The following is a 15,805-nucleotide window of genomic DNA, read 5'->3' as shown; positions in this document are numbered from 1 at the left end:
CTGTTATCAGTTAAACCCATACACCTTTATTTAAACAAGGTTATTTTGGGTCAATGTGGATTATGATTGAACAAAAAGAGGGCACACCCTAATCGGATTCCACAGTATGTATACAGTAACCTCACCAGACTTACTGTTGCCCTGCCCAAGTTCTTCGTACCAAATAATCACCAATTCAATATTTGAGTAATTAAAATAACAAAAACCATCTTTTGACGGCCAGTTATTTACTTTGGCTTTAATACAAATGGCTACTGCGCCCTCCACATCATGCTGCTTTTCTTATGTGATGCACAAACCCAACAGAAACTGCCCAATTAAAATAACTGCAATTTTCAACGAGCCACTTTGTTTTTTAATGGATCAGTTCCTTGAAGAGAAATTACACGCATCAGTAACAATACAAACATGAGGTGGCTTTAAAGACACAATATAAACATTGGCTGAAGTAGATTTGAGAAGGGCGTATGTCCTAGATGTTGTAAATCAAATGACAAATACTACATTTTAAAAGGGAGCGTTTGTAAAATAAAGTTAAGAAATTAAGGGTATATTAATAAAATCAAGTCACATTTTAATGGAAACTGTTGTAAAATGAACTTAAATTGAGCAGAAATACACATTTAAAATTGCCCATAGTGTGATGTGAGAGATCAACCAACCCTGTTCTGAAACTACGAGTCTTCTCAGAGACTCGGCTAACTTTGAAGATAAGTTCTGATGTCGGTCTTATCACATTCTTGCCTTGCCCTGTCCAGAATGGATAATTTTATTTGGTTACACCAGGATATACAATGAAGTAGAGTGTGGCCACATTATAATGACCTTTATCCTCTGTGTCATACATGGAAACTGATATTTCAGCTATATAGGAAAATTACATATAAAAAAAAAGGTTTGCAATAAATGTATCCAAAAAATCAAATATTGGTACAATTGCACAGGGATGACAGGATGAGCATCTGACTGGGTGTGTTATTCAGGGAAACGATTATCACATATTATTATTACCCTAGTTGGTATTAGACCTCACACCCATGTCAACATCCAGCAGGACCTATGTCAGTGCCAAGTTCTGCCTTAGTTTGTTTTAGAGGAAGGGTTTTTCTTGGGAGTTTTGTCCGTCAGAACATATAAAAGGGTGAGTGTCAAAAAATTCACCTCACTCGCAGCAGGTATGTGGATTTTCTGGTCAAACTGTTGTATTCATATTAATATATATATCTAAAACTAAAATTTGTCTTTCAGCCATGGGTACCCTGCTGCTGCTTTGTGCCTTGGGGGCTTTACTCAGCTGTAAGTATATTTTGTCATATTCAGGATTTTTTTCTTTTTGCACTGTGGCAGAATATATGTGATGTATCTGTGCCTCTCTTCTTTCCAGTTTTTCTGAACAAATGCAGCAGTGATAAACAAATCTATATGTTTTTTTTTAAATATTTATCAAAACTCCAGCCCCCCTATTAACGGCTGTTAAACCTGATTAAACGTGAACTGAGCTTAGTTAATCAATCACAGAAGCGCGCCTCAAACCTTGGTTCTGAATTCCCCCGGGATGACGTGGAGCCAAGTGATCGCTCTATTTGAGGAAATTAATCCGGGTTGTCAACCCCATCAGTTGAGCATTGTTGTGCAGCCCTACCAGGTGCACGTGTGAATGAAGCAGAATGTTAAACGGGTGAAGCATTTGAGGGTGCAGCACATAAAGGATAGCCATCTAAATTGAAATTTGTTTTTGTTGGGAATAGCATTTACCTTCAGCTGCTATTGAGTCGCAACCATTATATTGAATAGCTGAAACAGGAGTGTAATCTAAATCCCGCAGGCCCCGACTGAGCACAGAAAATGTTCTTTTCACAGAATAGGCCCAGATATTGATAATATTTCCATTATGCAATTATATTGTCTGCAAAAGTGAATTATTGAGTGCTGCCGAGAAGCAGTCAAGTGAGTACTCCTTGAACTTAATCTCTCACAATGGTTATAAAAAAAAAAAAAAGCAATCCATCCATTACAGGGCAGCATTCATCTCTGCTTTTTAACTTTGAAGTGGAGGTATTTTTCAGTCACTTATTCTTTGGTGTCACATTGTTTCTTTGTGCGCTGCATGTGATTCAAGATGTCTTGAGTCAAGTTTGTATTGCCAGTCTGTGAATCCTTTGATTGCTTCAGCACAAATAGACTCATTTTTTAACGCTTTTATTTTTTTGACATTTTCTTTTTATGCGAGGAATTTTTAAACACAGTTTTGTGGCTGACTGCATACTCAGGGTAAATTAATAAGAGCTCTTCTTTTGACGTGTGTTTTCTTTTCAGGTCCATCGAGCGCTGGAACGGCAGGCAGGGAGTTCGCTCTCTCATTCATGCAAAATTATGCTGCAAATTACGTCACCCCTCGCATACAGCTCTTCATCACCGCTGTTGAGGCAAATACCAAAGTGACAGTGGAAGTGCCTCAATTAAACCATAAGCAAGAAAAAACTCTCAATGCTGGAGAAGGGGTCACCATCACCCTCCCCAACAAGGTTGAGATGTATGGCACCACCAAGTCGCCTAACACGGTGCGCATTCATGCCTCGGCAGATGTGACTGTGACCTCCTTGAACTCCAAGTTGTACACAGAAGACACCTCTGTGGTGTATCCCATCACTGACTGGGGTAAAGAATATTTTATCTTTACACCCGCAAAGTCTCCCTATGGCACCTACAAAGAGTTTGCTGTGACAAATGGAAAAGAGAGCAACAAAGTAGAGATTTTCCCAACAGGCCCAATCTGGTACCAGCATCGTACTTACAGAGCCGGCAATTGCATGGTTATAGATCTCAAGCCGTATGAGAGTGTGCAGGTCCAGAGCAAGTGGGATCTCTCCGGCACCAGAGTCGCCTCGCAGCACCCTGTCGCTGTTGTCACGGGTCACACTTGCACCTGGCGCTACTCAAGATGTAACCACGTTTACGAGCAGCTGCTGCCAGTAAGCAGCTGGGGATCCACCTTCATGGTTCCTCCCCTGAGCATGCAGACGAAAGACGATAGCGTTTACGTCCAGGCCTCCCAGCCAACCCGAGTCACCGTCCAAAATGGCAATCGCAAAGAGGTTTTCACCCTGAGCAGGGGGCAGATGAAGGAGATCCTGTACCACAATCCAGCGACGCTGTTCATTCAGGCCGATCACGGCATTCAAGTCCTCTTTCTCTTCAACGGCCTCAAGTACGGCTGGTACCAATTCTACGACCCTTTCTTGATGATGATCCTGTCCACAGACCATTTCTGCGGCTCTTACTCACTTCATGCTCAAGATAGCTTTGACAACAAAGCCCTGATTGTGGCACAGACTGACGCAATGGCCGAGCTGCGTTTTGATGGTGCGAGCCTGCCTCGTAATGTGGAGTGGAAAAAGGTTACAGGGACAGAATTCTCTTGGGCGGAGATTAGCTACAAACTCTCCCCCAGCAACCAGAGACACACAGTGACCAGCTCTGGTTCCCGCTTTGCTCTCTACAGTGTAGGAGTCAGCCAGATGAATGGTTATGGTTCCCCAGCACAATGTATACAGCCAGGTAAGGAGCCCATATTATAACTGTTTACTGTATGAAAATAAAAAATCTGCTTGGACCAAACAGATATGATAAACAGAAGATAAATGTTTTCAATGTTCTAAACCCCCTAGGAGGTGGATCTTTGTCCTGCAGCAGTGTCACCTGCAGTGCCAATGAGGTTTGTGAGATCAAGGGAAAATACGCCTCCTGTGTCCCCAAGCCAGTAGAGAAAAAGCCTGGCACCTGCTGGGCCATGGGGGATCCTCACTACCGGACCTTCGACGGACGACACTTCAACTTCATGGGCACCTGCACGTATGTCATCGCTAAAAACTGTGGAAAGGATGATCTCCCAGCCTTTGAGATCCTCGCCCAGAACGAGAACAGGGGAAGCCTGAGGGTGTCGTATGTGGGCCTGGTCATCGTGAAGGTGTATGACATTACCATCGTAGTAGCTCGGTCTGAGACTGGTCGTGTGAGGGTAAGGCTTTCAATTTCTCTTAGTAAGAGATTATTGGCATGTAAATACATAATATATTATTTCCATTAAATAATGAGTTGTTTGTATGTTAATGAATTTATTCCATTCATTTTTAATATTAGTTTAGAAATCTAATATCTTCACAATGTATTTCCTGTTTCCTCTTTCCTCAGATTGACAACACTCTGTGGAGTTTGCCCGCAGCCTTGAACAGCGGCAAACTAGTGATGTTTCACAGAGGCCGCTCTGTGGTCATGGAGACGGATTTTGGCCTGACTGTGAGCTATGACTGGGAACACCAGCTTGTGGTCACACTCGATGGGAGCTATGCTGGTAAGACTTGTGGCCTCTGTGGCAACTTCAATGGCGAGTCCAGCGATGATTTCACGACGCCCTCTGGCAGCCAGGCGGACGGAGCGGTGGCCTTCGGCCGCAGCTGGAAGGTGCCGGGGCTGGTGAAGGATGCTGCGTGCACAGACGACTGTGTGGGCGGGTGTGAGCAGTGTGAGAACAGCCTGATGAAGGAGTGGCAGGGCGACCTGTTCTGTGGGCTCATCACACTCATAGTAAATGGCCCCTTCAGCAAATGCCACGCCGCCATTGACCCACAAGCCTACCTGGAGAACTGCAAATACGATGTTTGCATGGGAGGCGGCCTTCGACATTTCCTCTGCAGGGCACTGGAGGCTTACACTGAAGCCTGTCAGCTTGCTGGGATCCAGGTCCAAGATTGGAGGAAGATGGCAAAATGCCGTAAGTAATGTTTGCTAAAAATGAATCCCTTAATTCACATTATTATTATCGATCAAACCATTTATTACACTTTTTTCTCCTTGGCCTCCCCAAAGCTGCTAAATGTCCAGCAAACAGCCACTATGAGCTCTGTGGCAATGCCTGTCCTGCCACTTGTTCCGATCCTAATGCTGCCTCCAAATGCAAACGCCCCTGTGTGGAGACCTGCACCTGCAATGCAGGGTTTGTGCTGAGCGGAGGTCAGTGTGTACCTGTCGATCAGTGCGGCTGTAGCTACAAGGGTCTGTACATCCCAGCCGGAGAGTCGTTCTGGGACGACCAGACCTGTCAGCGATGGTGTGTTTGCGTGGCTGGAAGCAGACAAGTCCAGTGTCAGAATAAAGGCTGCAGGGCCGGGACAAAGTGCAAGGTGGTCGAGGGCATAAGAAAGTGCCAAGCAGTGTCCTCCAGCACATGCCAGGCCACAGGAGACCCCCATTACAGGACCTTTGACAACAGGAGGTTCAATTTCCAGGGCACGTGTGTGTACCAAATGGTTGCACTGTGCTCCAACAACCCAGATTTAGTGCCGTTTGAAGTGCTGGTGCAGAATGATTACCGGGGCAACAAAGTGGTTTCCTACACCAAGCTAGTGGAAGTCAAGGTGTATTCCCTAAGCATTGTTATCACGAAGACACACAAGGGCCTGATAATGGTAAGAACTACATACGGTTTAACACATAAAGGTTATTAGGTCATATTTATATAATTATCCAATATTTCATATATTTGATTATTCAGTATAATTTATAAAGATGGTGTTTTCTCCTCCAGGTGAATAATGAGCTGGTGAACCTGCCTGTAACCCTGGCTGGAGGTCAGGTGTCTGTGTTTAGGAGCGGCTGTTACGCTGTCGTCACCACAAACTTCGACCTGAAAGTCTCCTTTAACTGGGAAAGTGCCTTGTTCGTGACGCTGACAAGCGACTACACGGGAGCCGTCTGTGGCCTCTGTGGCAACTACAACGGCAAAGCCCAGGATGACCTGTTTCCAAAGAACGGGGACAAAAATGTCGCCGAGGTAGCTTTCGGCACCAGCTGGCGAGTGGCTGAAATCCCGGGCTGCGTCGAGGGCTGTAAAGGGGTGTGTCCTGACTGTGACATCACCCAGAAGGTTCAGTATGAAAAGGAAGATTTCTGCGGTATGGTGAAAGACCCCCGTGGGCCTTTCCGTGACTGCCATGCTAAGGTGGACCCAGCTGAATACTTTGAGGACTGTGTTTATGATGTGTGCCTGTATAAGGGCAGAAAGGATGTGCTGTGTCAGGCGATAACGACATACACAACTGCATGCCAAGCTGAAGGGGCCAAGGTGTACAGCTGGAGAACCGGACAGTTCTGTGGTGAGAGTCACATACATTTTCATAAAACCTCTTACAAAATGATTTACTATAGTTGTATAGTAAGTGTAACAATAATATTATAAAAAATGAATTGGAACCAAAACCTCTTCTAGTGTTGTTAGAGCTAAGACTTTGTTTGTTCAGTGCTTTTACCCCCTCTGTGATTTTATGTAGTTTTGAAATAACTCCTGACATTTGGAATCTGTTCTCTACATATAGATAAAACAACCTTCACATTTTCTTTTATGTCTCTTATGTACAGCATTGACATGTCCAATCAACAGCCACTATGAAGTTTGTGCTACTTCCTGTCCTACCACGTGCCAGGGTCTGGCTCCTCCTCCGGGCTGCCACGAGCTGTGTAAGGAGGGCTGCTCCTGTGACGAGGGCTTCCTCCTCAGTGGAAGTGCATGTGTTCCCTTCTCAAACTGTGGCTGTATCCACAACGACCGCTACTACCGCGCCGGCGAAGTGTTTTATCCCAATGGTCAGTGTCAGGAGGAGTGTAAATGTTCACAAGATGGAGAGGTAATCAATCCAGAAGAAAGAAAACTAGGTTCCATAGCCCGTACCTCCGCCAAGGCCCAACAGTCCCCGGACGAAACTACATTTATATTCACTGGATCCAGATTTATTATGTGGATCTGCACCAAATTTCACACACACATAAATTTGATGATTTTTTTCACAAGATCAGTTCAATCAGTGAAAATATTAAAAGATGACCAATCTCACAATGTTAGCGAAAGTTAGAAATAAAAATAATTCCTGGATCCGCCCTTTGACCTAGTTCCATGCCAAGATCTCGAGTGTTTTTTCGTAATTCTCTAACAAACAAACAAACGGACTCGGGTGAAAACATAACCTTCTTGGCGGAGGTAATAAGAATTCGATGTTAAGGTTGAACTTGCAGTTGTTGGATTTTGATCAAACTCTCTTTCTCAATTCTTTTAGGTTGTGTGCAAAAAGTTCACATGTGGCCCTAATGAGAAATGCAAAGTGGAGAACGGCATCCAAAAATGTCACCCTGTTGGCAAGGCTGTGTGCCACGCCTCCGGTGACCCCCATTACCGGAGCTTTGATGGGCGAAAATTCGATTTCCAGGGCACCTGCACCTACACACTCTCTAAGAGCTGTGGGCTGGAAGGCACCCACCTGGTGGCCTTCTCTGTCAGCGTAGAGAACGTGCAGTGGAACCAGATGATGAACAACAAAGTGGTGGCGGTCACTAAGCTGGTTGCTGTGGAGGTCTACGGCTTCACCCTCATCATGAGGAACAACATGTTTGGAGTCCTGGTGAACACTTGCTCTTTATTTGATCCAGTGGAATGGAAATATACTGCTAGTATCATGTAGTGATGTAGAAACACGTGTTGTAAAACTAGTTTTTTCAAATGTATTTTCATCATTGTTACCGGCAGTCATCATTCTCTTTAATTCACAACTTTCTTTTTCCCTTTCTAGGTAAACGGGGTCTTTAACAACCTTCCCCTGAGTCTGAATGATGGCGCTGTGCAGGCCTATCAGGAAGGCCAGCATTATGTTATTGCAACAGATTTTGGACTGCGTGTCACTTATGATCTGGTCTACCATGTGACAGTCACAGTACCTGGCAACTACCAAGATAAGGTCTGTGGACTGTGTGGCAACTACAACGGAGACCAAAAGGACGACTTCCAAATGCCCACCCACAAACTGGAAAAGAGCGTGAACTTGTTTGGAAAATCGTGGAAGGTCACCATCCCCGGTGTGGTGTGCAACGATGGCTGCGAAGGCAACACCTGTCCTGACTGTGACCCAGCTCGCAAGGCGGTGTTTTCAAAGCCCGCTTACTGTGGTATTCTTTCGGCACCCAACGGTCCTTTTGCAGTCTGCCATAGTAAACTGGACCCACAGCCGTATTTCGATAACTGTGTGTTCGATGTGTGTGCTTCCAATGGAGACGGAAAGGTGCTGTGCAACAGCGCAGCAGCCTACGCCTTCAACTGTCACAACGCAGGAGTGGACGTGAAAAACTGGAGGACGCCATCGTTCTGTCGTGAGTTGTTTTTTTCCTCCTCTTGACCTATACAGAATAATTCTAACATTGCATATATTACACGTAAGCACGGTTTCCTCTCTGATGCACTTTTCTCTGTCTTGTACTGATTTATTCCAGCCATGAAATGCCCAGCCAACAGTCACTATGAGGTGTGTGCAGACCCCTGCTCTGCTTCCTGCCCAGGCCTCACAGAGCTGGTCCAGTGCTCCACCGGCTGCATAGAAGGCTGCGAATGTGATTCAGGCTTCCTGTTCAATGGACAGATATGTGTCAAAGACACTGGGTGTGGCTGCTATGATAATGGAAAAACTTACAAGGTAGAATTCCACATTGTTTCATATGTAGTGATAGAAATAGACTTTTAGTGTCAAAGTGGGTTAAGCAAGCATCCATCATAATATTCATGCTGACACAGCAATAAAGTTGCCTTTAGTTTTATGTTTATAGTTTTTATTTTCCACAGTGTTGGACATTAGCCAGCTGGATGCTAGATTTGTGTACAGAGGAATTCTCCCGAGTCTTAATTAGCAGACTGTCTAAATTTGTGTTTCTTTACAAGGTAGAATGAGCAATGGAATAATGTGGATCCTTCTTGAACCTGTTGTTTCCAATGTTTGTTCTTTCCTCTCTCTGCATAATGAATCTGCTCTGCGTCCCCAGCCTGCTGAGGTTGTGTACGAGGATGACTGTAACACAAAGTGCACCTGCGATCCTGCTAAAGGTCTGGTCTGTGCGAAGCACTCCTGCCCACAAAGCACCAAATGCATGGTCAAGAAAGGAAAACGAGCATGCTACAACACAGGCAGGACAAATAACTGTGTATTTATACCGTCCTAAACTTATTAACCATTTGAACACTCATTGAGTTAAAATGCATCTTTGTGCATCCTGCATAGATCCCTGCAAAGATGCCAACTGTCGGGTGCAGGAGACATGCCGTGTTGAGAAGGGCGAAGCTGTGTGCGTCCCCAAATACACAGGCACCTGCTGGGCCTGGGGTGATCCCCACTACCACTCATTTGACGGTTACAGCTATAACTTCCAGGGCACCTGCAAGTACGTCATCTCTAAGACCTGTGGGAATCTGGATGGTCTGGAGCCGTTTTCCATTACAGAGAGGAACGATAACCGAGGGAACACAGCGGTTTCCTACGTCAGGGAGGTGGATGTGTCTGTGTATGGGTTCAGCGTGGTCATGGTCAAGAACCAAGTTGGCCGAGTCACGGTAAGATTTTTGTGTCTTTTCTGAAGTGTTTGACCTGTAGCTGTGTGTGTGTGTGAGTGTGTGTGTGTGTGTGTGCGTGTGTGCGTACATATATCAGCCTGTAAATCCATCTCCTCTATTTCCCTCAGGTGGATGGGGAACTGCTGAATCTTCCAGTCCAACTGGGTGACGGTCAAGTGTCAGTGTTTCAGCGAGGTCACGACGCAGTGCTGGAAACAGACTTTGGCCTGGTTGTCACCTATGACTGGAACTGGGAATTCGTCATCAAGTTGCCCAGCAGCTACTACAACAGTGTCTGTGGTCTGTGCGGAAACTTCAACGGCAACAACCGTGACGAGCTCCAGAATCCGGCTGGAAAAGCCGTCTCGTCAGTGATAGAGTGGGGCAAGAGCTGGCAAACGCCTGACCAGAACAAGGACAGTCCTTGCTGGGACACATGCACGAAAAACTGTCCTATCTGTGACGGTGACCAGACTAAGCTCTACGAGACGGAGGCTTTGTGCGGGGCCCTCGCGGCCAAGACAAATGGTGTGTTCAAGGTCTGTCATGAAAAATTGGACCCGCAGGCCTTCATGAACAGCTGTGTGTACGACATGTGTCAGACCAAGGGAGACAAGAAGATGCTGTGCCAGGCGTTGGCCTCCTACAGTAAGCAGTGTCGTGAGGAAGGGAAAATCATCAAGGGCTGGAGGGAAAAGTTTGGCTGCCGTGAGTATTTATTTTTTTCCCTCAAGATTTCAACCGACTGTTAAATCAGTCTAACATATTTAAAATTTTTGCCTTTTAAATTTCTATCTAGCGATGAACTGTCAGCGTCACAGCCACTATGAGGATTGCGCCAAGCCATGCCAGCCATCCTGTCCTTTCCCTGAAAACAAGCCGACCTGCGCCGGGGCCTGTGTTGAGAGCTGTGTGTGTGATGCAGGTTACGTCCTCAGCGCTGGGGTGTGTGTGCCTGCTAAAACATGCGGCTGCTCCTATCAGGGTCGCTATTACAAGCAAGGCCAGCGCTTCTGGGCCGACGAGGCCTGCCGTCGTCTGTGTGAGTGCGACTCGACCCTGGGCATGGTGACGTGCAGCGAGGCGTCCTGCTCTGCCAAGGAGAGTTGCACCATAGAGGACGGAGAGCGAGCCTGCCGACCCATCAGTCAAGCCACGTGCACGGCCTCAGGTGACCCACACTACCGCTCATTTGATGGCCGCAGGTATAACTTCCAGGGTACATGCGAATATCAGCTGGTGGGACTGTGCTCTAAGCAGGCCGGGCTTGTACCGTTCAAGGTGACTGTGCAGAACGACCACCGGGGAAGCAAGGCTGTGTCCTACACAAAGACTGTCAACTTTTCCATATATGGAATCACTATCACCATCAGCAGAGAATACCCCTACACAGTCCTGGTAAGTATGCTGTGGATAATGTGATGTATTTGATGAAAGACTGCAGAAGGATTCAGGCTTGTTTGTATGTGGATTTGAGGGAGAAATGAAATGGGACACAGCATGCAGTTCTGAAAATTAAAACAGGACAGATACTCTGAGCCTCATTTTACATTAGTGGATCATAATGCCTTCTGTCGTCGCGCTAATTCTGACATCCCTCATGTTCTTCTGCATATTGTTTATTTAATTGCATATTAACGACCACGTAATTATTAAATCTTTAATCTCCTGTAAACATTCCTCCCTCCCTTCCTTGTTTTCCGCTCCGCAGCTCAATGGGCAGCAGGCTTTGTTGCCGCTGGATTACAATGATGAGCTGATCGTGTTTCTCAGTGGCCGGACAGCTGTTGTGGAGACGGTCGCTGGTATCACCGTGACCTTTGACTGGCGGAGCACCGTGAGCGTCACTCTGCCCAGCAACTACCAGGAGGCAGTCTGCGGCCTGTGTGGCAACTACAATGGAAACGCCAAGGATGACCTGACCATGCCTAATGGCCAGATTGCCGGTGATGGAGACAAGCTGGGAGAGAGCTGGCAGGTGGCCGTTACACCAGGCTGTTCATCAGCCTGCCAGGGGGCTTTGTGCCAGGACTGTTCCGATTCCCAGAGGAAGGAGTACCAAGCCATGAAGCACTGTGGCATTATCGCTGACAAAGCAGGGCCTCTCAGAGACTGTCACAGTCACGTGGACCCCACTCCCTACCTGGAGGACTGTGTGTATGATGCCTGTCGGTATCACGGTCACCGCGGGTCGGTGTGCGACGCAGTGGGCGTGTACGTCTCTGCCTGTCAGAGCCGCGGAATCATCATCCACTCCTGGAGAACAGATTCCTTCTGTCGTGAGTCTGTGACGGTGTTTTCATTTTTTGTTTTCATATGTTAAATCTTATGCTAAGTCTCCCTCTCCCTCTCTTCTCATCCTCTCATGCAGCAATGGTGTGCCCAGCTAACAGCCATTATACTGTGTGTGCCACGGGTTGCCCAACCACCTGTGCAAGCTTAACCTCCCATTCCACCTGTCGCAGGCGTTGTGCAGAGGCCTGCGAGTGTGACGAAGGCTTCCTGCTGAGCGGGGTCACCTGCGTGCCTGTGAGAGACTGTGGCTGCTCCTACAACGGTCACTACTACAAGAAAGGAGACGCCTTCTACCCTGAAAACGAGTGCGTGGAGAAGTGTGTCTGTGGAGAGAACGGGGCGGTGTCTTGCCAGAAGGCCAAGTGTGGGTCCGGTGAGATCTGTAAGGTTGCAAATGGTGTGAAAGGCTGCCACCCCGAGGGGCAGGGCAAGTGTGTCGCTTCCGGTGACCCTCATTACATTTCCTTTGATGGACGGAGGTTCGATTTCCAGGGTACCTGCGTCTATGTGCTGGCCAAGTTGTGTGATGATGACAAAGGCCAGCTGACGCCATTCACTGTCACTCAGGGAAATGAGAAGTACGGGAATGGAAAAGTGGCTGTTACCAGGTCGGTTGCTGTGGAGGTCTATGGTTTTAACATTTACATCCAGCAGCGAATGCCATGGAAAGTCCTTGTGAGTTAAACAACTTTATCCCCCAAAACATTTGTACATATTTATTTACCTGGTTTTAATGTAATTTAAAAAAAAAATCATTCCTTCAGGTCGACGAGGAGCTACTGAACCTCCCTCTCTCCCTGGACAACGGGCGTCTCCAAATCACCCAGGAGGGTCGCAACATAATTGTCCGAACAGACTTTGGACTCATTGTCCTCTACGACACCGTCTATTACGTTGAGGTGATCGTGCCATCTACGTACCAGGGTAAGATGTGTGGTCTTTGTGGCAACTACAACGAGAAGGACCGTGATGAATTCAGACTTCCTAATGGCAAACGAACGAAAAACATTGACGACTTTGGAAAGGCGTGGGTGGTGGACCTGCCCGGGTACGTATGCGGCGGCTGTGGCGGTCAGTGCCCAGCGTGTGAGAAGGCCAAGGCTACGCTGTATGGGAAACCTGACTCCTGCGGCATCATAAGTGAACCCACAGGGCCTTTCAAAGCCTGTCACGGCAAAATCGACCCCGCAGCATACGCTTCTAATTGCGTGTTTGATGTGTGCGCTGTGGACGGCGACAAAGGTACTCTGTGCAACAGCTTGCAGGCCTACGCTCTGGCCTGCCAGAGTGCGGGAGTTCAGATCCAGTCATGGAGGAGCGGCTCTTTCTGCCGTGAGTTACACGACACTGCATTTTAGCTGAAGAATTTACTGGTTTTTAAAGTGTATTTCAGAGTCTTACAAATATCTTCCTCTCCTCTAGCTGCTTCCTGCCCTGAACACAGTCACTATGAGGTGTGTGCCAACACGTGTGGTGGGACCTGTGCCAGCTTTATTTACCCGTCGTACTGCTCTAAAGAATGTTTTGAAGGATGCCAGTGTGACGACGGCTTTGTTTTTGATGGCATCCAATGTGTTCGCTTGGACAGCTGTGGGTGTGTCCACGACGGGAGATATCTGAAGGTAAAATGGAGATTCTCTTTGTTGTTGTACATAGTATCTGTGCTATGGCGGAAGTTGGTCACGAATGAATATACAGCCAGCCTTAAAATAACTAAAATGTTATATCCTGGCCCCAGTGTTTGTGTAACAAGAAGATAACTCAGTATAATAATGTGCACTGTGTTTCCAGGTGGGCCAAGCTGTGGTGGACAAAGACTGCAAGTCCAAATGTGAGTGCCGGGCGTCCGGTGAGATGAAGTGTGAAAAGCTGTCCTGTGCCGATCGGGAGGTTTGCAGTGTGAGAGACGGGGTCAGAGGTTGCCACGTCACACAGGGCCACTGCAGCATCGACCATGTCGGACACCTCGCCTCCTTCGACGGCATGTCCGGAGACGCAGGCGCTCAGGGCGCAGTGGAGCTGGCGTCTCTGTGTGACGAGAACGCTGACCTGTGGTTCCGTGTGGTCGTGGACGTCAGGGTCTGCAGTAAAAGAGGACCTACCGCTGTCGCCACTGTGCACGTGTTCTTTAAGGACACAGTCGTCTCGGTGAACAGCCAACATGTCACCTGGGTGAGAAGGGATAAAGAATAGTTTGTTAGATCATTATGATTATGACTTTTTCCATCTGTCCCAACTGATTTGATATTTTTTCATCTTTCTCTTCATTTTCATGTCTTCCAGGTAAACGGCAGGAAAGTATCTCTCCCCAGAAAAGTGACGGATGATGTCTCCGTCAAAATCTCTGAGAGGACAGTGGTAATCGAGAGGGCGTCTGCCGTGTGGGTCACGTACTCAATCTCGCAGGAGGTCATCGTCACTGTTGACAGCGCACTGTCCGGCAAAATGTGCGGCGCCTGTGGCAACTACAATCACAACTCCAAAGACGATATGACGACTGCGGATGGGAAAATTACCAAGGATGTGTCTGTGGTTATCGCCTCCTGGAGCGCCGGGGACTTTTCTCAGTGGTGAGTATAGGAAAAAGTGCAACACACTGTACAACCTCAGTGTGAATGTAATGGGCGGAGAAACATTGCTGTATTTAGTGCTGGGATCATAGAAGTGCTTAGCTGCAGCACGCGATCTCTTCCTCCCGATGTTAACTTTAATTATTTTAATAGCATAACGACTTTGCCGGCTCCGCTACGCTTTTAACCTGCAGTTCTAGTTAGAGGAGAAGTTTTAATCTTGAACCTCACTTTGCCCTTTATTATGCAAACTCCAAACCTAATTTGACCACCGAAATAATCAAGTACAGATCAGCGAGAGATGGGACGCCTCCATGACCGTTCAACCGCTTATTCTCTTAACAGCAAGAGCTAAACAAGGACTCCACCGAGCCCTTTTAAAGGAATGAGAGTGTGGTTTTTAATTGCATTTGATCCAATTTAATTAAGAAATACCAGAGAATCCCCTATGGTAATTACTGATTAAAAAGCAGGTGAGGCTGACAGGCATGGCCATCAAAAGCTACCAAGCTTGCAATCCAATCACTGCTTGTCATCCAAGGACACTTAAGACTCATCTGGGTACAATATTAATTTGAGCCCTTATTTCTGTGTTCTAGCCTTAAGCCGCTCCCTTAGAGAATTAAGTTTTGTGAATCCCCCCCTCGGCCTCTCTTCATTCAAAGTAGTCGTCGTATTTTCAGGAATTTTCTTAACCACCCCCTTGCCCGCCCGCCCCCCCGCCCTGAACTAGAGGAGCACAAGAACACAAATGCTCTGACTCCCCTTTGCTTTTACCTTTAAAATACAATGTTCAGAAGTGTTTGCATGTAATCTCTGTTGTGCCTGAGTGAACACGACTTTGCTTCAGTGCCCATTGACTGCATACTTCTTCTTTTTTTCCATTTCAGTGGCCTGTAGAGATGTTGGCTCTGTGGTGATGGGGAGCATCTGTTATACTGGGTAAGGTTGTCTCCTCTCAAAGCCATGAACTGATTGTCTGCTCGTGAAAGGAGCAGCTGTAGAATGTGGCTCTCATCCCTGCTTTTTTACTCCCATTAAACAGGGTGAAGAGGAATGTGAAGTCGCTCGGTTAAAGCTGGCGTGTTTACATCCAGCCTTACTCATCATATTTCTCATGCTTTCCTCCTGGAATGTTTTGGGTTGTTTACTGGGGCTGGGGTTCTCCATTGTTCATCTCGGAGGAGCAGAAAAATCTTTCGCATACTTTGACCAACACCTCCATCTAGTGGAGGAGATCCTGATGGTCTTTCCCTCACAGCTCCAGCTGAGACCAGGAAAAAATCACATGTCTTTATAACTCTTTAACTCTAACTGTTCACTACTTGTGAAATCACTATGTACCTTGTACAAACTGTTCTTTATCTTTGGACCAATAAATTAATTCTCACTTCAATGTGCTTCAGTGATTTGATTATTTAATGTGTCCTCACAAAACCTCTGGACTAGAGTAAATTAGAAACGCATGACTCTTATATTGTTTGTTTGTGTTTGTGTGTGTGTTGTATGTGTGTGTATGGGG

General features: G+C 46.8%; 1 protein-coding gene across 1 annotated transcript; it reads left to right on the top strand.

Moving 5' to 3' along the window:
- The first annotated feature begins 1,247 nt into the window (after window positions 1-1,247).
- On the top strand, window positions 1,248-15,679 carry LOC133964484 (IgGFc-binding protein). The gene is made up of 22 exons (XM_062398592.1): window positions 1,248-1,296; window positions 2,317-3,558; window positions 3,669-4,018; window positions 4,192-4,771; window positions 4,867-5,465; window positions 5,585-6,152; window positions 6,415-6,680; window positions 7,107-7,448; window positions 7,617-8,190; window positions 8,311-8,510; window positions 8,854-8,995; window positions 9,090-9,418; window positions 9,547-10,126; window positions 10,218-10,816; window positions 11,130-11,697; window positions 11,790-12,388; window positions 12,478-13,045; window positions 13,136-13,335; window positions 13,505-13,885; window positions 13,997-14,283; window positions 15,174-15,225; window positions 15,329-15,679. Exons 1-21 carry the CDS (start codon window positions 1,251-1,253, stop codon window positions 15,181-15,183), a joined length of 9,030 nt encoding a protein of 3,009 aa, XP_062254576.1. The 5' UTR covers window positions 1,248-1,250; the 3' UTR covers window positions 15,184-15,225; window positions 15,329-15,679.
- Window positions 15,680-15,805: the final 126 nt, after the last annotated feature.

Source organism: Platichthys flesus, chromosome 11, assembly GCF_949316205.1.
Source record: "Platichthys flesus chromosome 11, fPlaFle2.1, whole genome shotgun sequence".
Lineage (NCBI taxonomy): Eukaryota > Metazoa > Chordata > Actinopteri > Pleuronectiformes > Pleuronectidae > Platichthys > Platichthys flesus.
The sequence above is the reverse complement of the archived record's forward strand: the minus strand, read 5'-3'. Positions and strand labels throughout refer to the sequence as shown.

Coding starts and splice junctions, on each gene's coding strand:
- LOC133964484 (XM_062398592.1), top strand. CDS start 1,251: ATGGGTACCCTGCTGCTGCTTTGTGCCTTGGGGGCTTTACTCAGCT. Junction 9,419..9,546: donor ACCAAGTTGGCCGAGTCACG/GTAAGATTTTTG, acceptor TATTTCCCTCAG/GTGGATGGGGAACTGCTGAA. Junction 13,886..13,996: donor ACAGCCAACATGTCACCTGG/GTGAGAAGGGAT, acceptor CATGTCTTCCAG/GTAAACGGCAGGAAAGTATC.